At 40.8% G+C, this 24,189-nt stretch overlaps 1 protein-coding gene across 9 annotated transcripts in view; it reads left to right on the top strand.

Moving 5' to 3' along the window:
* Positions 1-24,189, top strand: part of MAP3K4 (mitogen-activated protein kinase kinase kinase 4) — a 111,088-nt gene that overhangs the window by 71,537 nt on the left and 15,362 nt on the right. For 3 of the 9 annotated variants that reach the window (XM_082475525.1, XM_082475523.1, XM_082475531.1), the window contains exons 6-17: positions 4,043-4,200; positions 7,603-7,719; positions 9,184-9,283; positions 9,389-9,472; positions 11,530-11,796; positions 13,179-13,328; positions 15,324-15,485; positions 15,977-16,110; positions 16,646-16,724; positions 17,538-17,616; positions 20,844-20,940; positions 21,757-21,900. In XM_082475525.1, coding sequence (XP_082331651.1) covers positions 4,043-4,200; positions 7,603-7,719; positions 9,184-9,283; positions 9,389-9,472; positions 11,530-11,796; positions 13,179-13,328; positions 15,324-15,485; positions 15,977-16,110; positions 16,646-16,724; positions 17,538-17,616; positions 20,844-20,940; positions 21,757-21,900 — 1,571 coding nt within the window. The remainder of the gene's footprint in view (positions 1-4,042; positions 4,201-7,602; positions 7,720-9,183; positions 9,284-9,388; positions 9,473-11,529; positions 11,797-13,178; positions 13,329-15,323; positions 15,486-15,976; positions 16,111-16,645; positions 16,725-17,537; positions 17,617-20,843; positions 20,941-21,756; positions 21,901-24,189) is intronic. The other 6 variants (XM_082475526.1, XM_082475524.1, XM_082475529.1 and 3 more) reach the window with 3 other exon arrangements.

The raw sequence follows: 24,189 nt of genomic DNA, 5'->3' as shown, positions 1-24,189 counted from the left end.
GAGGCAGCAGGGCGTGCCCCCGTAGAGGACACACTGCCAGACAGTATCCTATCCTGTAAGCCGGGGAAGACCGCCGAGTGAGAGATGGGCTAAGAGGGCGAGGGGAAGCAGTGATCAGCAAATTATGATGCAGGATATCTGTGACTGAGGGGTCTTTACTCTGTGCTGCATCAGCCTTCTGACTCGAAAAACTGAGGAACTTGTGCATGCAGTTACTTCCAAGGAAGTAACTGGTGAGTATTTGTTTGAGCCAGCAAAACCAAATTGAAGCTGTGAGCTTTCTTAGCTCATTTCCCTGGCCCTGGCCTTTAGAAGTAACTAAAACAATAAACGTAATATGTGATGTAGGAACATGTGATAGACAGATTGAAGGAAATCACATAAAAAGAACTTAAAAGGAGTGAAAATATGAAAATGATGAACAAGATGTGATAGTTGTAGGAGACACACAAGGGAGAGCTCAGACTTGCACAGTTAGTGTTCCTATAGAAGAATAAAGGACAAAGGAGCAGAAAAGACTCAGTTTTCCATTCTAGAGATATTATTGGGTGTCTGCTGTGTGCCAGGCAGGCATCGTGCCTGGTACTGAAGGCTCAGTAAGGAGCATAAACTCCCTCTTGGAGTTTAAGAACGATGGGGAAAATGACTATTAAATAACTGTACAGACATAACATTACAACGGTGAAAAACAGCAAAGGAGAGACACGGGTCTTTTATGGACTCTCACGGTAAGATCTGAGTTCATGTGGCGGTGAGACAAGTCTCTCAGGAAGGGGCAGTTGGAATTTATCTGAAAGTTGCTGTGTGTATTATAATCCAATTTATGTAGTAATAATTTGAAAGCTTACACAAAACAATACTGTATCTTGTAATTTGTGTAATAACAGATTATTTAAAAAAACATATAAACCAGAAGGGGACATACTAAATGCGTAATTGTTACCTCTGAGGAGGGAGGGAAGAGAGAAGTGAAGAAAGAACCCAAGGAGAAATTAACTTTGTGATGTATTATTTCTCATCGAAAAAATATCCAAAGCCAATATGACCAAATATTAACATTTGTTCATTCTGGGTATTATTTGTAAAAATATTGTAAAGCCACTTTACTTTTTAGTTAAAGAAAAAAAAGAGAGAGAGAGATTAAAAGGAATACTTTGCTGACAGAGAAGGGAGCAGATGCAAAGTCTCTGTGATGATGCAGGATAAGGGAAGCAGCTTTGGAACGAAGGTTCCCAGGAAAGCCTTGGGAAGGGACCACTGTGGCTGCAGTTAGAGGAACAGCCTGGGGGGATCCAGAGTCAATGGGAGAAGACCAGGCAGAGACTAGTCTAGAAGTGCACACGCTAGTCCCTGGATTACAGTGGAATAGCATAAATTTAGGAAAAAGCATAAGGCTTCGAAAGAAACGAAGGAAGTGAAGTTGGCAGGACTCAGGGATGGATTGGATATGGGGGAGGTATCGAGAGTGATTGCTGGCTGTCCAGTTTGTGCAGCAAGATGAATAGTGAAGATGGTAGGTCCAGTGAGAGTTTTTAAAATCGAAGATACCTGAGACCATTGGAAAGCCTTCGGCGTTGATTTTGTTAAGGGAAAGAGATGAAAGAAAATCTCATATGTGTATATATGTAAGAGAAAGGAGAAGACCGATGGTGTCAGTTTCCTCGGGTATCACGAGGAAACGGGTCTCAAAACACAAGTGCTGGGCTTAGCAGGAAGCACAGCTCCTCTACTGTGAAAAAGGGAAGGATGGTAGGTAACAGCATGTAGGTTTCTGTTATTTGTTTCACGACGATGAGAGCTTTTATATCTAATGACTTAAAGTTTTTTTGTGAAGAGAGACGAGATCATCAGCTGAGAGTGGGTTAGGATGGGTTTTGGCAGTTTGAGGAAAATGGAGCGTTTCAAACTTGTGGTTGTAGAGAGAAGGAAAGTGAGCTGAGCAGAGGTACAAGTATTACCAGAAACGTGTGCCGTGTGGTTGGTGAATGTGACTGTGTAGAAGAGTGACTCCCCCCTGCCGTGTGACTCGTGGCCCTCAGCTTCTGGACCGTGCGGATGGGGAAGGGAGCTGGGCTTGTCTTGACAGGCAGGTGAGAAAAGGCAGCGTGAGCATTCCAGGCATGGCAGGGTGTAGGACGGTGGCAGGGACATGATCGTACTGACAGGAGTGCTGAATAAGGAGGACAGGGACCCAAGGAAGAGAGGAGTGAGTTGGAGGAAGAAGAGGAACCAGTGGACCGGAGTTCCAGATAAAGTGAAGAGAACAGTGTAGAGGGGGGAGTTGGGCAAACAAACTGGAGCGAGAAGAGGAGGTGTTAACATCAGTGTGTTTGAATTGGGCTTCGAGCGGTTCTGGTATTGGCAGGATCAGAAACGAAACCTTGTCAGAGAGGAGAAAAGGTGGTTGGAACTGGAGGCCATGGGGGAACGGAACTGAAATGGTGTCGGGGCGTCGTGCACCTGATGTTAAGTCACACAGCTGGTGGCTGAGCCTGGGATGGAGAGAAGACTGAGCCACAGGCTGGAGTCTGACGACTGACGGGTAGTTGAAAATCAGTAGATGATGGTGTGCAGAGGGGTGTATCTGATGACATCAATCTTAAAGGGGTAGGGTATGTCTTTTGTTTTGTTTTTAAGTAAGACTGTGTAAGAGTGATGGTTTGAAAGTAGCAGTGGGGTGCACGAGGATGCCAACTGTTTGCAGCCCTTGAGATATACTGTAAGATAGTTGCCCCTTGAGAGGGTTGTCAGGGAGAAGTGCAGCTCTCAGGACAGCCAGGTTTCAGGGAAGCCAAGGAGGTGAGGGAGCATTCCAGGAATGGAAAGGGAGGTCCTGGGCCCGCTGTACAAAAGACTTGTTTCATTTGCATGAGAAGGTCATAGCCCCGTAAGTTGCAGGTTCCACACACACAGCTGTATTCATAGTGGACCCAGGACTGGAGATTCGTGCTGCACAGCCTGGATGGTGGAGGAGCCAGAATTATCCAAAGATACAAGAGAAGGCAGTTTTCTTGAAATAAAGACCCCAGATTTTTGCCTACTGAAAGTTATTGTTGGATCTCAGAAAATATTCATTTCAGTGAACCCTAAGATGTAGCCTGGTGAAATAACTGAAATCCAAGACTAGAGAAAGGGTCCCGTAAACATCTAAGCAGGGAAAGGAAGCCACCTTCAGGGAGCAGGGAGAGTGGTGATTAGTCTGGCATCAGTTTTCTTTATACTAACAGGACACATTGCGTTAGAAGGTAGTGGAGTAATGTCTTCAAGGTTCTGAGGGAGAGAATGTGTAACTTAAATATTTTATACCCAGTCAAGTTATCCTTTCAGTAAAAGAATCCACAAACAGTGATGTTTCATAATATAACAATTGTTAACCTGTCTTGAGAACATCTACTTGATAGTAAAACCCTGCTAAGCAGCAGATAAATCAAGATAAGAATTGAGGACTGGGAAAGCTGTTGTAGAGGACTTGTGGTGGGCATAAACCCCACCTTAGAAAGATTGGGTATTTTGGTTATAGATCATAATCTATATGTCATAAACCTTGAAAAATTATATCACGAAAATCTGGATGTTGGGAAGGTATAGTGGGAAGAGGTGTGCTCATTTCCTCCTCTTAACACGTAAGATACCATCTACAGTTAAAGTAAGTAATTAAAGAAATAAAGGTCCCAACCTCTTAAAGGAATGTTATTCACAATATATTATTAATGAAAATTTCTGTATGCTATTTTGATGTTTTTTAACTTGATCGTACTTTTCTATACAGTGCAAATATTGTAGTTATTTTCTTAGTAACTTGCAGCAATTGTGAATAATGTGTTAAATTGCTGAGGAGTTGAGTTATACAATTAAAAGAAAAATGCTATTTAGACATCAGTTAACAGTGATGCAGAATCTCGCTTCTCTCAGAGCTTCATGCCTCAGTGGTCCCTCTTCCACTCGCCTTTCTGATTTATAGCTTTCATGTTAACAGAGACGAAAGTTGTGGGTTGTTGAATTCTATTCTCAGATATCTCCTTTTACATTTTTGTATTTTAAGGTATATTTTGATTACATGAGAAGCTGGATCCAAATGCTACAGCAATTACCTCAAGCGTCTCATAGTTTAAAGAATCTGTTAGAAGAAGAATGGAATTTCACCAAAGAAATAATCCATTACATCCGGGGAGGCGAAGCACAGGCTGGAAAACTTTTCTGGTAGGAATCCTTATACGCCTGTCTTCCTTTCTCACTTGTACTCCTGGCTTGCTCACCAGTTCTATTCTACACGTTTGAATGTTTAGTTCCATGAAAATGACAATCATTCGTCTCTTCTGTGTGCCGAAGCTTTGTTATCCTTAGAGCCGTGGTTCTCAGCCAGGGGTGATTTGCCGCCTGGGGACGTGTGGCAGTGTGTGGAAACAGTTCTGATTGTACTGACTGGGAGGGGCTGCTGGCATCTAGTGGGAACAGGCCAGGGATGCTGCTAAACACCCCACAATGCACAGGACACAGGACAGCCCCCCAGACAAAAATTATCCACCCAAAATGTCAAGTTTGAAGTTGAGACATCCTGCCTTAGAGTACACCCTCTTGGTTATACAAAAGGAGGAGAATTTAAGGCCTCTGACAAGTGGAGTAGACCTGGAGACCTTTTGTATCAGTCTTGGTGGGCACTTCCAAAGCCTAACAAGTACGTATTTTCACTGATACAGTTTTGGGAATGTAATACTAATCACAGAATCTCTTTATAAACTGGGTATTTATATATGGTGAAAGAATTGAAACGTAAACCAAGGAAAAGCATTAGGGAGGGGGGAGTGCTCACTGGTCTGTCTGTTCTAGGAAATGAATGTATCTTCTCGAGTGCAGGCACCTGAGTGTTGAATGTGGGGTGCGTGGTGTTTGCTGGGGGCCACTGCCCTGCTGACTGACTGAGGACCACGCCTCTCCTTGGCTCTAAACTCTGCTGCAGTTCTTTGGTGCTGCCTTCTCTCACTTGCCCCATCAGCCATTTTATTTCTTCATTTCCTTTTTATGAGTTCTTTTATACCCAGCTCATGTTTCCTTCCCCTCCCTTTATGTGCACTCTTTAGGACTTCAGCTTTTACAGAGTTTCCTTCTCACTTCAGAAACTCATTGTCCTCACCCTGACGGTCTTTGTTCCATGCTCAGTATCTCAGGATGTTGTATTCACTTTTCTGCCCTAACCACCAGTTCTTTTTATGTTTTCCTCTATCTTTATTTTGAGTGAACAGTGAACTTGCTCTTGTCTCAGGACTCATCCAGTCCTTCAGGCCGAGGTTCCCAGTCTGTCCTGTTTTCCTATTCAGATTGGCTCTCATAGTCAGCCTTATGAAAAAATGCATTCACTACCATTTTCAGCATCTCTCCCCCTCTTAATTTTCCATTGTTCTGCTTTGCCTGTGATTTCTTCTGTTTGCATCTTCTGTTCTCAGGCTGTCAGGCTTTGTTAAGGAAAATTTTTTTAAAGGTTACTGTTTCATTTCACTACCATTTCTTGTTATATAATTTCTTTGTACCCTCACTTTGTACCCTGTCAGTCTTTTTGTTTTTATCTTTTGCTTGTCCTTCAGGTTCCGTTCAGTGCAGTCTCTGGCCTTCAACTTCATATTCGTGTTCTGAGAAGCTCCAGAGCTTTTTCATTGCCTCTGCTGTGGGACTGTCCACCTGCACTGTTCTAGTTCTGGGCGTTTGTTGTGTTAGTGCAACATTCTGCTTCATACACTATTTGTCCCAGGTTCGGTCAGTCTCGGCATTAACCCTGACTCCTTTCTTTCTCTCACACACCACCTCTAATTCCATGTGGCTGTCCCTTCAGAATACATCCAGAATCTGACCTCTGCTCACCACTGCCTATTTCCCCTCTTGCCAGCCTGTTATTTCTTACTTGTATTGCTGTAGTAGCTCTCTTAAGTAGTCTCTCTGCTTCTGCCCTTCATCTTCTATGGTTTATTCTCAGTGATCTTGTTAAAATGTACATCAGACCATTTTTACCTCTGCTCCAAATATGCCAGTGGCTCTCCTCCTTACTCAGATAAAAGTGAGAATGCCTAAACAATGGCCCATAAGGCCTGGTACAGTCTGACTTTTCATTCAGTCTTTGTCCTCGTCTCCTAGGTTCTCCTGTGCTTACTCTGCAGCCACAGGAGATTCCTTCCTGTGTTTCGCAGGCTGGGCCTGCTCTGGCCTCAGGCTCTTTGCACTTGCTGGTCCCTCTACTTGGACTGCTCTTCACCAGTTATTTCCATGACTCATTTCCCCACTTCCTGTAGGACTTTGGCCAAGTGTTACCTTCTGCATATTAAAAGTTGAAATTCCTACCTGCAAGTACACCTTAGCTTTCTTCCCTATTTTATTTCTCTCCATAGAACTTATCAGTATCTGAAATACTGTATATATATTTTTAAATTTTATTTATTTATTTTTCTCCATTCACTGGAGGGATTTTATCTGCTTTGTTCTGTACTGCTTACTCCATAACAGCTACTGAATATTTGTTGAATAAATTGATCCTGAATATCCTTGTATACTACTGCTCTTAAAAGCATGTTTCCAATCAGGACATTTTCCCACTCGGTTATTTTTAAAGCCCACCCTCTTTGCCTACCAAAGGAAGATCACACAGTTCCATGACATCCAGGGCCTTCCACAGCATGGCCCGGTTACCTTCCTGGTCTTATCCCCCCCTCCTCTGCTCTTTCCAGGTTGACAGTTTCTTTTCACAAACATGTGTCTTGCTTAACACATCGTCATGCCCTTTGATCATATTTATTGTTCTTCCTGGACTTTCCTTCCCCCTCCTCCATTCTCTTCCTGTCAGAGCCACTCTTCCCACTGTTGTAGTTGCTGCAGTTCTGCATTGCCCGCAGGGCCCATTGAACTCATACCTTCAGCTGGGTTTCATCTCGCTCCTCAGACAGCTCCCCTAGCAGTTACCTTCTACCCCATCCGATGTTGGTTGTAGACTTACTTGCTCTGTTTTACTGGGTTATAAACTCCTTTTCATTATAGAAGTCAGTAAGCTGCTGTTGAATTTTTACTAAACTCATTTAGATTTATTTTATATGCTTGGGTTTGCATTTTAACCCTAGTATTTAGATTGTATACTTGATGAGAAGCATCAGCCGATTAGAGTAGTTCATGTTTATTGACTATGAAAGCTAATTGTGAGGGAAGTTTTTAAAAACAATTGCATTTAAGGAATTCACTTTATTTCTTACTCCAACATTTAGTTCATTAAGCTTTTAAAAAATATTTTGTTGTAGATATATGTTTGAGGCCATTTTATACCATTTTGAACATTTGTTTAAGATGAAAATAATATGTGATAATTACATAGCTACTGTGAATGTAATTTAAGATTTTAAGGTTTATAATGAAAAACTGGTTGTGGAACAAAGGTACATACATTCCATAATAGAGATTTCTACTTTTTTCACATTAATCATGATTTTATATTAAAAGAAAATTCTCACTGTCATTGATTTTTAAACTATTAAAATAATAGCTGAATCTTTGAGTTTCTCATTCAAGAATTAGAGTGAGTGAGGACAGTTTTTCTTCTCTGGTTTACTTTTGTTGTTTTTGTTCCCTTAGTGACATTGCAGGAATGCTGCTGAAATCTACAGGAAGTTTTCTAGAATTTGGCTTACAGGAGAGCTGTGCAGAATTTTGGACCAGTGCTGATGATAGTAGTGCTTCAGATGAAATAAGGTTGAAGTTGCATTTTCTTTCCTCTCCCATTTTTTATTTCATGTAGTTTTAGTCTTGGTAATGAGCCTGAAATGAGCCTTGTTGAAACCAAATCATGTTAGACTTGAAGAATTTGGGTAGTAGACATAAAGGGATTTATTTCTTACTACTGTATTGTCTTTTTATATGATCTCTTAGTTATGGTTTTATGTCAAATTGTCTTTGAAGGTGATTGTTATTTAGCCTAATAAAAACAGTGTCCTTAGAGAAAACGTTGTTTAAGTTGACTAAGAATGAGTAGGGTAGAATTCGTTCACATGTTCTGGAATGTCTTTAATTAAATAATTGTTTCTGTCCTTTAAAGACTCTGTAGCAGTCCATGAATACATCTAATTGATATTTGGTACATTTTTATTGTTTTTATACTAAGCTTATCCCTTCTGTTGAACTTTAAGCTTGAGTACCTGAAACTATGGCTTGCACATCTACTGCATTTCCTCCAATTCTATGCAGATGGCATTGAGGATGACCACGTTAAAGTGCTGTTTTTGTGGCATATGTAATACTCATATAGCTATTTAGTGGCCAATTATCAGCAATATCCTATGAGTCAACATTAGGAAGTGCTCAGGCAGAACTAACTTCTCTAGAGATGTTTTCTCTCACTTTCCAAAATTTGAGAAAAAATGCATTTTTGGGTTTCAGAACACTGGGATGTCTTTATGCCAGGATTAGAGAAAGAAGTGACCACATAGGCTCTCACCTGGGAAAATACCTAATAGCTGAGAAATGGGGTGAATTAGTTTGTAGAAGGTCTTGCAGTTTTGAACGCTAACATGGAAGATTCAAAATGTGAGAATTCAAGAATTAAGATGGTGAACTAGAGAATGGCTCTGATAATGCTCTGGTTCTTTACTAGGGATGGATCTAGACGTGGGTTCATGTGCAGTGATTTGTGGGGCTGACTTGTCCTGGCTCCAGAGAGGCCACGTACCTTGTGCACATCTCTTCCCAAGTTATAGCTCAGTGATGTCCTGTTGGTGGATTGAAAACAGCTGTGATGGGAGTATTCACACCATGAAAATTGGCAAACACCACACAAGACAATATTTTTGGGGGAGCAGGTTGTTAAACGTTTACTGGTTCACTACTATTATATATATATTCCTTTTTAGTTAGATTATGAGCTGGGAGTCAAGAACTTATTTCACACTCCAAGAATTATCGTAATGAAGCCTTTAGAAGATTGAGCATACTCTTATTTGGAGGTTATTAAGTGTGCCTTACTTATTTAAAAAATACGAGTACTTTCTAGAAAGCTGTAGGGAGCAAGCTTTTGAATATTATGAATCCATTCCCAATAATTGCTTGCTTCTAAAATCTTCGGTCTTCATTAACGTGATTTGGAATTTGCTTCACCTGTATTGTTGTGTATTTCTTGGCATACCGTAATGTATTCTAACTGGATTTCAATCAACTTGGCAGGAGATCTGTTATAGAGATCAGTCGAGCACTGAAGGAGCTCTTTCACGAGGCTAGAGAAAGAGCCTCCAAAGCACTTGGATTTGCTAAAATGCTGAGAAAGGTGAGTTAACAATCCTGATTAATGATTATTTTTTTCTTATTTTTCTTTTATCTTATTTTTTAAAAAGCTAACCCTAAAGAAGTTTCTTTGTAACTGTGATCCTAGGACCTGGAAATAGCTGCAGAGTTCATACTTTCAGCCCCAGTTAGAGACCTTCTGGATGTCCTGAAATCAAAACAGTACGTTAAGGTATGTATTTAAGGTGGCGTAATTATTTTACCTTTCTTACTTTACTCTAAACAGGCAAACTTTTTCTTAAAGGTCTAGATAGTAAATATTTTAGGCTTTGCAGGCCATATGTGGACCCCAGTTTTAAGACTGTCCCATAATTTCCCAATGCAACAATTAGAAAAACAAAGTTTTTCATACTTGACTTACTAACTTGTTTTAAGAATGCAGAAGAAAAATCCCAAACATTTACTCATACAATATAATTTATCAAATTAGTTACACATATATATTTAAAATAATGTCTATAACGTAATGCGTTGCTTTTAAGTAATTGTTTTCTCACCCTCACGTTTCCTGAAACAATTCAGACTTTCTACACAAATCTCTGATGTCAGTGTCCTGGCCATCACTAGACCCACTGCTTTTTTTTTTTTTTAATTTTTATTTATTTATTTATTTTTGGCTGTGTTGGGTCTTCGTTTCTGTGCGAGGGCTTTCTCTAGTTGCGGCGAGTGGGGGCCACTCTTCATCGCGGCGCGCGGGCCTCTCACTATCGCGGCCTCTCTTGTTGCGGAGCACAGGCTCCAGATGCGCAGGCTCAGCGATTGTGGCTCACGGGCCTAGTTGCTCCGCGGCATGTGGGATCTTCCCAGACCAGGGCTCGAACCCGTGTCTCCTGCATTGGCAGGCAGATTCTCAACCACTGGGCCACCGGGGAAGCCCTAGACCCACTTTTTTTTTTTTTAATTTTTATTTATTTATTTATTATTTTTGGCTGTGTTGGGTCTTCGTTTCTGTGCAAGGGCTTTCTCTATTTGCGGCGAGTGGGGGCCACTCTTCATCGCGGTGCGCGGGCCTCTCACTGTCGCGGCCTCTCTTGTTGCGGAGCACAGGCTCCAGACGCGCAGGCTCAGTAGGTGTGGCGCACGGGTCTAGTTGCTCCGCGGCATGTGGGATCCTCCCAGACCAGGGCCCGAACCCGTGTCCCCTGCATTGGCAGGCAGACTCTCAACCACTGCACCACCAGGGAAGGCCTAGACCCACTTTTTGAGTCACCATCTTTGCTCCCATTTAAGCTGTTTGAGCTTAGTACTTTTAGAATCTGTGTATGATGTCACTGGAAGTTTTATCCCACATGTGTTTATGTGTGACTTGCACAACGTAATCACATATGTACCCCTTGTTAAAGTGATCTTTAAAAGGCTTTTTACGGTGCCCCTGTCAAGAATAATTAGTGGATCTGTATTAACATTTTTTGCCTTTCACTGAGTCAGGTGACTTTCTGTTTCAAAGACATGGTGCTGGCATACTCCCCTGGGATTCCGCTCCTGGTGCTGAAGACCCTAGCCACCAGTGCCTACTGCAGTGCATTGCTCTGTGGGGACAGCTTTGCCTAAAAACTGCACTGCAAAGTGGCATTCAGTCAGGTTGTTTCAGGCTGACATGCTTCCCCTGATGAGTATTCTCTTTGTTGTTGACAATAAAGAAATTGGAGGATGCCCTGTAGGTGGACAAACTTTACCAACCTCTCCCCCAATACAGTCACACTCTCCCTCCTCCGGTCACATTGAACTGAGTTGCAGTCGGCTCTCCGTACCTGCGGGTTCTGCAGTCGCTGATTCAACTAACTGCAAATTGAAAATAGTTAGGGAAGAAACATTCCTGAAAGTTTCAAAAAGCAAAACTTGAATTTGCAACATGCTGGCAACTATTTACATAGCATTTACATTGTATTTACAACCTTTTACCTAGCATTCACATTGTATTTGGTATTATAAGTGATCTAGAGATGATTTGAAGTGTACGGGAGGTTGTGTGTAGGTTACATGCAAATACTACGCCACTTTATATAAGGGCGTATATATTTATATTTTGGTATCCGAGGGGATCTCGGAACCAGGCCTCTGTGGATGCCCAGGGTCGACGGGACTTGCCGTTCCCCTCATAGCTCTAATTAATGCCTTTCCCACATCTCCTTGCCCAAACCCACTTGTCTTTTTCTAGTTTTTTTTTTTTTTTCTTTCTATAATATACTATGTTCTTTAATTCAAGATTTTGGATTGTTTCTTTTCCAGGTACAGATTCCTGGCTTAGAAAACTTGCAGGTGTTTGTTCCAGACGCCATTGCTGAGGAGAAGAGTATTATTCTGCAGTTACTCAATGCAGCCGCAGGAAAGGACTGCTCGAAAGACTCATATGAGCTACTAATTGACGCCTATCTGCTTCTAACCAAACACAGCGACCGCGCTCAGGACTCAGATGGCAGCTGGGCCACGTGGGAGGCACAGCCTGTCAAAATTGTGCCTCAGGTGGAGACTGTTGATACCTTGAGAAGCATGCAGGTCTGTCTCATTCCCAGTCCCTGCCCCACCGTTCCCCCGCTGCCTGGAAGCAGCATTGCTTGCGTAAAATACTTTTAGGAAAAGGAATTGTTAGCAGCTCATGAATGCTCGGTTTAAGCAGTCTCAAGTATCCACTTCCCCAAAATAGACCTTGATGTTTTGATAGATAGCTTTGTAGCATTATTGTACTAAAATGTTCGGCCAAATTCTTTAAGTATGTTCAATTATACCAAAATATTTGAAATGTTTTCTTTATATCTTTCCTTACTCCAGCCATGTATGTAGTTAGATCCCACCACCCCTGATCTGAAAGGAGTTATCTACTCCTTTAATTTGTAGTTCCAGAAATCCCAGTTCTCCAAGTACTCTGATTTGTTGGCTACTTAAGTGTTCATTTTTGTAGTCAAGGTTGTCACCTGCCTACCTAACAGGGATCCCATGACAATCTGTGTAACTCAGTAATTAAAACTGTAAGAAGCCTCCTCATGCCTCTGTGTTCAGCTCTGGAACAGCGGTGGTGAGTGCACCTGTGCACCTTGAACTCAGCCTGACCAGAGCTGGGCACCCTGGCCAACTGTCCCTTCAGCTCTACGAATCTGCCTTTTCTCTTGTATTCCCTGTCTCAGTGACTGGTGCTCTGTCCACTCAGTTGTTTAAACCAGGATGTGACAGTTCATATAATTTCAGCCTCCCCCCACCTTCCCACTTAGTCACAAGCCCCAGCACCGAAGCCTTTCTAGTACATGAGCCTTTCTCTGCATCCCCAGAGCAGCTGCCATGGTCAGACCTTATCAGCCCTTTCCTGGACTGTTGCAGGGCCCTCCTTGCTTCAACCCTCACCTTCCCTCCCTCCAATTCTGTATTTGTTTGCTTGTTTTGGTACTTCCCGAATGATCCTTATAATTCGTACATCTCATCACAGGTCTACTCAAAATACTGCAATGACCATCACTTAAAGAATACAAATCATGAAGTCTTGATGTCTGTTTCATGCAAGGCCCCTCATCTCATCCCACTCTTATTCCTGCATTTTCTGTCTCCACATGCTGCTTCAACACACACATACACACTCCCCCCCCCCCCACACACACACACACTCTGCTCCAGGAGTAATGAATTTCTTGGAGTTCTAGCATACTTCAAAGACTTCATGCCCACATAATTCCATGGGACTCCTCCCCATTGTGCTGGAGAGCGGAACCGTCAGTGCCCACTGCAGTGTGCTGCCCCATGGGAGCAACTGTGCTTGACAACTACTTTCTGATCAGATGGTTGCTGGCCTGGTGGCCCTGAGGTTGGTGTTGTTTTGGGACTGGGGGTTGAACTAGAGTGGAAAGCTAAGTGGGTCTGTGTTTAAGCCCTGTGCTTGCTTTTCCTCCCAGGTGGATAATCTTTTACTAGTTGTCATGGAGTCTGCCCATCTCATAATTCATAGAAAAACTTTCCAGCAGTCCACTGAAGGACTCATGACTCTACGTCAGGAGCAGACATCCAGTCAGCCCGTCATCGCCAAAGCTTTGCAGCAGCTGAAGGTATTTCACCATCAACTCTACCGTAGCTAATTTATTTACGTTTGGTGTAATGCTAGGGAAGAATCAGTTTGTTATAATTTAAGTCACTCCAGGGACTTGAACTCTTAAAGTGTCCTCCCCATTCTCCCTCTCTTCGCATTTTTCCCATGTCTAAATTAAAAATTTCCTTGATCTTTCTTGGAACTGTGTAACATTAGAATTGGAGAGGATAAACATTTGAATCGTTACATGACTTCTTAATGGTCATGTGGTTGGTCAGTATTGGACTTTTAGATCTCCTCATTCCTAATCCAAGTTTATTTCTCCTTTAGCAATTACCAGTATTTACTAGAGGCACCTTAAATCAAAAATATATAATTTAAAAGAAGAGTTATTTATTCTTTCATTTAACAGATGATTCAGTCTAATTAATTGAGAAAGCTAGTTGCAGACAGGCAGAAAGGCCTTCAAGTTCATGACAAGGCAGAGCCTTGCCTTCTCTGCCATTATTTCCCGTTTTCACCTGCTTCCTATTTTGCACTCCATTTATCAGTCTTGGTCTCATGCACACTTTCCCGCAGCCTGTCAGTCTTCTCAGTCACCTTAAGGCTTGACTTCTTGAAGAAGAAGGACTTCTTGAAATTACAAGTAGTTTTGATAAACGTTTGTTTCCCTTTTGTCAATCTGATTTGTCTTATTTATCTATAAACATTCTTTCTTATAGATTGTCACCCCACTCAGATACCAGGGCAGGGGACTTTTGTTTTTTCTTTTAGTTTGAGTTAATGAATTCTGGAGAGTACAAAATTATATAAGATATTGATTATTCTTGAGCTTAAGGAATTTGTAGCCTTAAGGATCTAAACTGTCACACTAAAGTACAGAGGAGGGAGAGATTAGATCCTCCTGGTAGCATCTGGGAATTGCTGCCATGGAGGCATTTCAGCTTGGGAGTATTTCAAAAGATGCAAATTGGGAAGGGACCAATAAGAGAAACATTTGGGCATTGGTGTCTGTGGACCAGGGTTATGAGAACGCTCGCTGAATATCAAGCAGTCTGATTTGGTTGGATCTTGGTGTATACAGTGGAAAGTAGTGAGAGATGAGGCTAGTGAAATCAGGTGGGCAAAAATCAGGCTGTTGAGAGATTTTGGATTTCATCTTCTAAGCCCCAGAGAATTGTCGAAGATTTTGGAAGAATATTTTGGAATACTATGTAGAGGAACTACCTGATAGAGACATGTGTACATACGTGTGTGTTTAAGGGTGGGTGGAAAGGGAACCCAATTTGGAGCTGTTGTACTATTAATTAGGGAAGACTACAAAGCTTGAGCTAGGGCAGGGTTTCTCAACCCCCATACTGGTGACATTTTAGGTCAGTCCATAATTCTTAGTTTGGGGGAGCTGCCCTGTGTGTTGTAAGATGTCTGGCAGCATCCCTGGCCTCTGCACAGTAGATGCCAGTAGTTTTCACAACACCCTCCCCCCCACCCCATGTTTGGACAACCAGAAATATCTCCAGACGTTGCCAGTATCCCCTGGGGTGGTAACATTGGCCCCGGTTGAGAACCCCTGAGCAGGGAGATAAGAAGGGCAGTACGACTAATAACACTGTGGAGGTCATTTGGAAATCATAGTTCACTCTGTGGAATTGAAACCTTACTTACACTTGAGCACCCACCGAGGGGAGAAAACAACTGGTGGTTGATAGGCAGAAATATCGAAGCTGTAAGCCTCTATTCAAAGACCACCTTGTAATTAGGCATTATATTTTAAATGGACTGTTTTCCTCTTGTATTTCATAAGTTTTTAAGAATACCTAATACAAATAAAAATGAAAATACTAAATTTTTTCCTATTTTTGGTCATTTCTTTTGAATAACCAAAATAAATATGACTGGAATATATTACAATGGTCAATGTCTGTGTGATGATGAAAGAAATCTTCCTCTAAAATACAATAAGTATTGTGTGATTTGTTTCACTTTGGATTAATTATGGTTTGGGATTCTTTAGAATGATGCATTAGAGCTTTGCAACAGAATAAGTGATGCCATTGACCGAGTGGACCACATGTTCACTTCAGAATTTGACGCTGAAGTTGATGAATCTGAATCTGCTACGTTGCAGCAGTATTACCGAGAAGCCATGATTCAAGGGTACAATTTTGGGTTCGAGGTAGGTACAAAACAAGAGGAAAAACCCAGTACAATTTTGCAATTGCTTTGTAACTTACTTACAGAAAGCATTAGGAATCTTGTACAGCAAATCTCATGATCTCATTATTGTAATCACAGCTTAGTCAAGAATGGCATCTTACATCCCTGTTGAATATCAGAAATGCTGGATTACTTTTAAACCATCAGATATTTACCCAGTTTTTATTTTGTGTTAACAGCTATCCACTTACATTTAAAAACCTTCTTTAAGGGATGTTTAATATCATAAAAGCATATTCTTAATTTCAACTTATGAGGAAGACATTTGTGAAATTGCGTTTTAAGACATTATTTTCTCTATAACTCTTCGCACTCTTTTTAGAATATGTGAAGTTCATTGGCTTTTGCTTTTCGTTTTTAGAAAAATGACATTTAAACAGCATTATAGTGTTTAGGTATTTGTGTAATCGTTTTCTTCTTAATTTTGATATACGTGAAATCTTCTTACAGTATCATAAAGAAGTCGTTCGTTTGATGTCTGGCGAGTTTAGACAGAAGATAGGAGACAAGTATATAAGCTTTGCCCGGAAATGGATGAATTACGTCCTGACTAAATGTGAGAGTGGTAGAGGGACAAGACCCAGGTAATGACCACGTAGGATGGCTCCTTCATGAGCCATGTGGGGTTGCTGATACTTCATTCTTATATTTTATGTGGGATTTCTGAGCAGATGACACAAAAAGCATTTTGAACTCTTTGGTGATCAGTTTTTTTCTTCCTTTTTTAAAAACGAACCTATTTACATAGAAACCCCCATAACTCTTGGAAAACTTTTTCTTTTGTAATTGTTCCAAAATGAGTTATCTTTAAGCAGTTCACATTCTCCCTGGACAGGTCTTCCTGATTGCTAATCTTCTTTTCTCCTTCATGAAATTTACACCCGTTATTTAGTGTAAATGGAAAAGAAATTGGTAACCTGTTCCTTTACTAAAAAGCTACTTGTCTTTCTCAAAACATGCTGTAAACTTACTCAACACGAGGCAGATGATAGAGACACAAATGTGTTTTGTCCTAGATGGTAATTTTCCAATCAGATTACTTTTCAGTATTGTATAGACTAAAACGGCTATGGCATCTTCTTGATTGTTTTGTGACTCTTGAACTTTTCCTCGTGACAGGTGGGCAACTCAAGGTTTTGACTTTCTGCAAGCCATTGAACCTGGTTTCATTTCAGCTTTACCAGAAGATGACTTCCTGGTATGGGATATTCTAAAGTGTTTTTCCTTAAAAAACACAAATAAGTTGATCACTCTCTAGTTCTGATTGTGTATCTTTTTATTAATTTAAAAGCGGTTCTTAAATATTTTCACATAGTTGTAATGATAATGCTGAGAGGTTAAAGCACTAATAGCAGAGTAGGACATTCAGTGCTCTTTTTATAACAATATTGTTCAGCTGACCAAGTCAGCGTACAGTTGTTTGTGCAGCCTGGCACTTACAATACGTGTCAGTTTTGTATTTTATAAAGTGCTGCTGCTTTTTAGCAGCTTAATGAGGAACAAGGAATAGCTGTTTCACTTCGGTGTTAGTCGCCGTGCGGCATGCGGGATCTTAGTTCCCCAACCAGGAGTTGAACCCACGCCCGCTGCAGTGGAAGCACGGAGTTTTAACCACTGGACAGCCAGGGAAGTCCAGTGTGCGTCAGTATAGAGCATAATGGCAAATGTTAAATATTATCACCAGTATCCAGATAAATTCCATCAGATCAGAAAGATGTTGTTCAAATGTGAATTCATTCATTTTAGCCTCCAAATAGTAGAGGTGATTACAGAAGTCCTTTGTTTGTGTACATCATTGCACTATGGGGAGCTGATAAAAAATGGAATTGTATATTATCTTAAATTATGTACGATTTATGTTTATACCTATTTTCTTTTAAACTAACTTTGAAAATATTTACTTAAGGATAGCCTGTTTCTCTTAAATATACCGAAAGCCTAATTTGTGCGACTTATATAATTGAGTGTACATTTTTTTCTCTTTTCCTTTTCCATTTCCTTTGGTTTCTAGAGTTTACAAGCCCTGATGAATGAATGCATTGGCCATGTAATAGGAAAGCCGCACAGTCCTATTACAGGTTTGTACCTTGGTAAGAAAACAGTTAGAGTGCCTCTCCTAGAACCTACTGGTTTGGGTGAGCACATTGTCTCATCATTGCAGTTATTTAAAATGCTATAGAGGTTCTTTAAGAATATTCAGGAAAATGACAATGAAAGTTACAGGAATGAGGTGTATACATAGAGAACTCCACAGTAGTCTTTCTGAATTTAACAGGAAGATTAAAATGCAAGCACAAGGTGGTCTGTGCTTGTCCACAGTATTAAACTACAGGTTTTTTTCTTTTTACACCAACACTCTCATTCTGTTCTCCCCCCTAAATTCTTTTCCTCTGGGGAGGAGAGACTTGGAGAAATAGCTGTCTGGTAAGAAGCAAGGCCTTTCTTGCTGCAGGTGGGTGAGTATAATTGTTCTGCCCTTCCTTCCTCACCTTTTGAAAGAGAATGAGTTTGTTTTCTTCACAGCTTTCCCAAGTACCCATTCCTCACTAATGTAGAAAATTCCTAATTGGTCCCCCACCCATTCCTATTTGGTGTTACTTAAAAAAAGAAAAAAGTTAAGTTCTGCTATAATATACTTATATTACAGTTTTTAGTTCCAGTTGATATGTAGCTTTACAGTGTATGTTGAAACTTTAAAACAAAATATGTATCAGAAAACGGCTGTCTTACCCTATTCTTGAGATAGTAAACCAAAGCAAAACTATATTTATATGTAATAAACAACCAAAAATGAAAACTTAGAAATTTTAAACATTTCATTTACACAAAAGAAAATAATTCAGAAATGGTAAATTTATTGAGCAGCAGCTGTATCTTAAAGGGTACTTGCTAGCTACTCAAAGTTTAGTAGACCAGGTCTTAATGCTTGATTTCTTTATCTTTAAAATTCACCCAGTTTATACCTCTTTTTCTCCCAAGGCTGCTATGAAATGAAAGTTATCATTTATAAAACTATTTGAACACTTTATATAAAACATGCTATATTCTCATCAATCTTTTGATTAAGCATATTATCATAAATACTTTGTTTCTGATTTCCCAAAATGTTTCTCTAAGAATACATGATAAATAATTCAGTAAAAATTACTTCTTTAAAGTATTTTATTACATAAGGAATCATTTTCATTGTAGAAAAAAATTACAACGTAGAAAATGTATGTAGTAAACATACATGTAGAAAAATATTACAAAGGGAAAAAAACCTCATACCCACATAGTTCACAGGTAGTCACTGCTGGCATGTGAGCCGCTGACTCTGCCTCGCCCCACACTGCGGGTGGCACAGTCGGTTCGCAGCACTCTCTGTGGGCACGAGTTGGCCTTCGTCCTCTCAGCCACTGGGATGGTGGAAACTGCCCTGGACGGAGAGCCAGATTGCCTGGCAGTTGAGTGACCTGGGGCTGCTCATTGAACATCTTTGAGCCTCCCCTACTAATGCTTAAAATCAGATGCTAATGAGGGTTCAATAATGTAATGACATTTTGTGAATTGTAGCGCCCTGCACATGGCAGGAGTCATCATTTGGTTTTGTGCTCTTTCCTTCCGAGAGGAATTAATGAAAGTGAGAGCACATTGTCGTTGTTGCTGCTTACTGTTTTCTCTCCCTCTGCTCTACCCTCGTAAGGATGGGTAGATAGACACTCTGTCATTGTAAGCAGATGGTGACAGTCTGGTATAGAACCTTCTATATTTTCTGTATACTCATATAATTACACGGATGCATTCTACCACACCTTTCTTTATGCCCATATAATCACGCAAGCACAGATGCCATTGTTTTTTTTCCTGCCATTTACTGTATAAAAATTGGATCACATTGGATATTAATCTCTGACAATTGTAGAAATCCCTCCATGTCAACAAGTATAGATCCAATTCATTCTCTTTAGTGGCTACGTTGTGTCCATTGTGGATATTCTACAATTCTTTCCAACATTTCCTTATTTGTTTGGTTAGTTTTGCCATGAAAAACATCTCTATGATAAATGTTCACCACTAGTGAAATTTGAGCTCTATGTTATGTTTATTGGCCATTTGGATTTTCTTTTCAATGAAGTAGCACAGTTTTGTAACAGTTAGATATACATACTCTTAAAAGAAATGTTCTGTTTCATGAATGAAGAATGTTAAACTTGTGTGTGTGTGTTTTAACAGAATGTCTGTACTTTTATACCTTCACGGGAAAATTTTGTAATTTTTGACTCAGTAGTTCTCAGTACGTTTGCTGAATTAAAGACATCAGCATTCTCACCAAATCATTTTTGTTTTTTCTTTTTGCCTTTGAATTTGCCTGTTGAATTACTTCCATTTAGGGTTGTGATAGTTGAGATAATGAGCCAGAGATACAAATTGCCTGGATTTCTTCATAACAATTACTTGATTTTTGTTTTGCAAGTTTTCCCTTCAGATCTCTCCGTTTTTGGTACTCCTCTCTCTCCTGTGTAGTGTTATTAAAAGTAAACAAAAACCATGAAGAAGGAAGTATTTTCATTTAGGATAAACATATTTAGAGTAAAACATATGTAGACTAAAATTGTTAACATGTGAAGAGAAAATATAACATTTTTAAAAAAACTAGGGAGGGTTAAAACAAAGTTAAAAATCAGAGGAAAACATGTTAGGGAGAAATAGACAAAATATATCATATTCATGACTAGTTACGTTTAGTCATTGGGGAAGTAGAATTGTCAGCATTTTTGTAATTGCTAGGTACGGTCTCTTTTTAAATTTTGGTTAAAATTTTATCTAGTTTTTAAACTTTGTTTTAAATCTTATCCATATTTACCTTCTACCAGAATATTTAAAAGAAGAAGAGAAGAAAACATGTTCTGAAAAGAATAATCAATTTAAACCAGTGTCCATCCTCCTGATTTGGTTTAAAGGAATTAAATAAAACTCCCAGTACTCACGAAAATGACAGTGACCTCTCCCCAGCTCAGGACCTATTGAAGTATCACCCCTGACCAGAATCTTTTTAAAAGTTCAGACAACATAAAGAACTCCTTTTTAGTGGAGAAATGCCACATAAACCACATTTTCATCTGTCTCTAAAATGTGTAATATAATTTTATTAACTTTCAGAAAGTGACATTTTCCCAGCACTTGTGTATGTAGTACGATTTTCTTACTTATATAAATGATTTTATTTTGATCACCAGCAAAAGCAAGCCACCTCCCATTTCCACTGAATTGCCTGGTTTGACAGTTTTCTGCTGACTCCTTAACAAGTTGCGTTTGTCGCTCCTTTCACTGGCAGCCATTCATCGGAACAGCCCCCGTCCTGTGAAGGTACCACGATGCCATAGCGACCCTCCTAACCCGCATCTGATTATCCCAACTCCAGAGGGATTCAGGTATCTGGTGCTTGTCTAGTTGTTCGCTTTATGGATTCTCCTCTGATGTGCGTTCTGGCGCTCCAGGAGCTGCTCATGCTTTTGCTCTGATACCAAATACTGTTTTCTGTGTTCTTGTTTATACGTTTTAAAAAGCTCTTATTTTCGTTATCTTGAAGACATACCACAGTGCCTTAGTTACAAAAGAAGACTTGCAAGTTTAAAACAGACTTGTACCTTTCAAGATAACTTAGTTTCTCAGCTTATTTATAACCTCAAGCTACTAAATGCTTTCCAGCTTTGGAATAATTCTTTCCTTTCCTTTCTTTGAAAAATAACTTTAGGAAAACAAATTTGAGTGTGCATAGCATGGTAAACATTTGAAAAACGGAACTAAATGTCATTTTAAAAGTAGAGAAAAAACTGGAGTGATCCTTCCACTCTTGATTTTTATGTGTGTACGTAACTACGAAGCAACTTAAATTCTAAAGTGAGTTCGGAAACTCTAGTACATTCAAAATACTTACTTGGAATGTGGTGGCATTTCTGCATCTTGATGTAGTGAGCATTTTTTCTCACCTGTATAATCAGTTTTTTATAAAGTTTATTTTTTTACATTACTTGCTAGGAAAGGACCACAGTTATTGTTGAAAATAATTAGTTCGAAATTAGTTATTTTTCTTTTTCGTACCTAGACCAGAATCTCAAAGAACAGTTTGCATTTTATATTTGAAAATTATTTTTGGCTTCCTCACCCGACTTTATTTTTAATGGAAACCACGTGAGAGCCCATCCCCTGTCTCACCTGTGTTCCTGAAGCTCTTCTTCTCCTCCCAGCACCCGGAGCGTGCCTGCGGACACGCGGAGCCTCAGCAGCCCCGCCGCTGCCACTGTCACTGCCACCGCCGCCAGCGGTCGCCCCGGCCCCTCCGGCAGCGACTCTGCGCCGCCCAAACCCATCAGCAGTGCCCATGAGACCAGGTAGCCCCCCGACCAGCGTCACGTCTCCTCCCCCCGCCCCTGGTGCGCGGCCGCCGCGACCTCAGCTTTGGGGATGTGTCCCGGGACACGTGGGGCCTGCTTCCCCGCGGTGTGTGACGCTCAGGGGCCCTCCGTGGGGGGTCGTGGTCCCAAGGCTCCAGCACAAGTCGGTAATCTGCCTGATGTTTACATTCCTTTGGCACAAATGTTAACCAAAATGACCGGAGTCTCTGCTCATAATAACTATGAAAAGAGTGTCAGAGGAAAGAACCCGGTCCACTGATAGGAGAGTTTTGGCAAATAGTGCCTTTCCTGAGGAGTTTCTGAGGAGTTACTCAAAGATGACTTCTAGGTAATACCATTAGGTGGTGATTTGTTTTTCTAAGAGGATTACTTTTCTCACTCGGTTTCCTAATTTATACAGTTGTTGATTAGAAGTAGTTTATAGTAGTGGAAAAATGAGTTCATGTGGTTTGTATCTCATATGGAGACTAGATCATTACTGGAGAGAGCTATCAGATGTTTGGCAGGCTCCAGAAAAATTTAAGTCTCTTGCATGAAGTCTTTTGTAGAAGTACTGAGGCTGTGGCAGTTTTTCCCATTCTAGCTGGGTTTTTTTTGAGGGGGGGGAGTGGGCAGGGAGGGTAGAGGATTTCATCAAGGTCTCATATGCTTAATGGAGAAAGGACATTTGGTGGCTCTTAATTCCCCCCTTGTGCCTGGTAGAATGGACACCGTCACTATTCTCATCTTCCCATAAGGATGATGATAGAGTCGAACAAAATTGACCAAAAAAGATGAAATTTTGAAAGAACTCAGTGCTCTGTATCCTGCTCCTAAGAAAAAATATTAATATGTTGGCAGAAACATGACACATGCTTTTAGAATTTAAAGTAGACTAAAATATTTTTAGACTTAGTTTATAACAGTCTAAAATTTCTACAGATATTTCCATTTTGCTCATTCACTAAAATAATTAATATTCCTAATTTTTAGCGACAACTGTCTATAACCTAAAAAAAAATGCCGAAGTACTTTACAGCTTAAGCAGTCAACTAAAAAAATTAACAATTAACATTGAACAAATTCCCATTTACCCTCTTTTTCTCATGTTTAGAACATTTCATGGCAGACATTTCCACATGCGCTTCATGTCCCTGCGGGGGGTTGAAACTGTCTTTTTTATTAATGCAGTAAGGGAAGCTATGTGCCCTAAAACGCAGTCACAGTTGAGGGGAACACTCAGCCAGAACTGTGGTTCATACGCAATTTCTCCAGAACTGGAGGTTTCGTGAACTCTGGTTGAGGCTTTTATAAGTTGGTGGTGTGTGCGTTGAATGTACTTGAGTATAGAAGTTAAAATACGTGCAGTCGGCCTCTCCCCGGGTTTTGTCCCCCAGGCTTTGCATTAAGTAGTTTCTCAGCATGTTTTGAGCAGCGTTTCAGAAGTGTTCTTCATTTATGCTTTAGGACGATCCTTGAGATTTAGAAATTTTACTTCCATTGTAACATGCCATCTTGAAGGCCTTCGTTCACAGAGGAATAAAGTGATCTGTCCTTCCTGGCGGTGTGTACGGCCGTAGGTACAGAACAGCAGAGCCGTGAGGGCGTGCAGAGCCGCGGGCCGTCAGCCTCCTGGCCGCCTCCAGCCTTAACCCCGTGGCCCAGCCTCCCGCGCCTGTGCAGGGACCACACGTGCCCCTCAGCCGGGGTCTCCGAGCAGCCCTGGGCCACGAACAGGCTGTGAGGAGGCAGGGTGGTACCTGCGCTTTCTGACGTCGGCAGGCGTGTGTGCAGCCCTTGCCTGTCTTAGAGATACGTCAGCCACGGTGAAATTTTACTTTGCCCCACAGCTTCTGATAAATATTTTGATTCGATACAGTTTGACTTAGGAAATAGTCTGGGCTTCAGTTATTTTACCGTTGTTCAGAAAACATTTTTGCAGTTTCTCGCTGCTGCCTCTTACTGGTCTGCAAGAGCTGATTGTTCATTTTTCAGGAACCCTGCAAGCCAGTTGTTATGCCACGGAAATTGTTGAAGTCTATACCCTGCCGTTCCCCCTGCAAATGGTTGTTAAACGTTCACCCGTGCATCACTTCATCTAAGTGTGTTTTCTTGCCTGTTACACTGGCAAAAATATGAGGATGTCGAATTGGCTAATCTTCTCTCTGGGAAATCAGGAAATTAGAAATGTCGAGTGGCTTCTCTGTGGTCCCAGGCTTTGGCACAGCTTAGGAGTGGGGTGTGTTTCTTCACTTCAGCATCAGTGATTTTTCCAGGTAACAGTGC

The sequence above is a fragment of the Balaenoptera physalus genome (assembly GCF_965194825.1).
Source record: "Balaenoptera physalus genome assembly, chromosome: 9".
Lineage (NCBI taxonomy): Eukaryota > Metazoa > Chordata > Mammalia > Artiodactyla > Balaenopteridae > Balaenoptera > Balaenoptera physalus.
The sequence above is the reverse complement of the archived record's forward strand: the minus strand, read 5'-3'. Positions and strand labels throughout refer to the sequence as shown.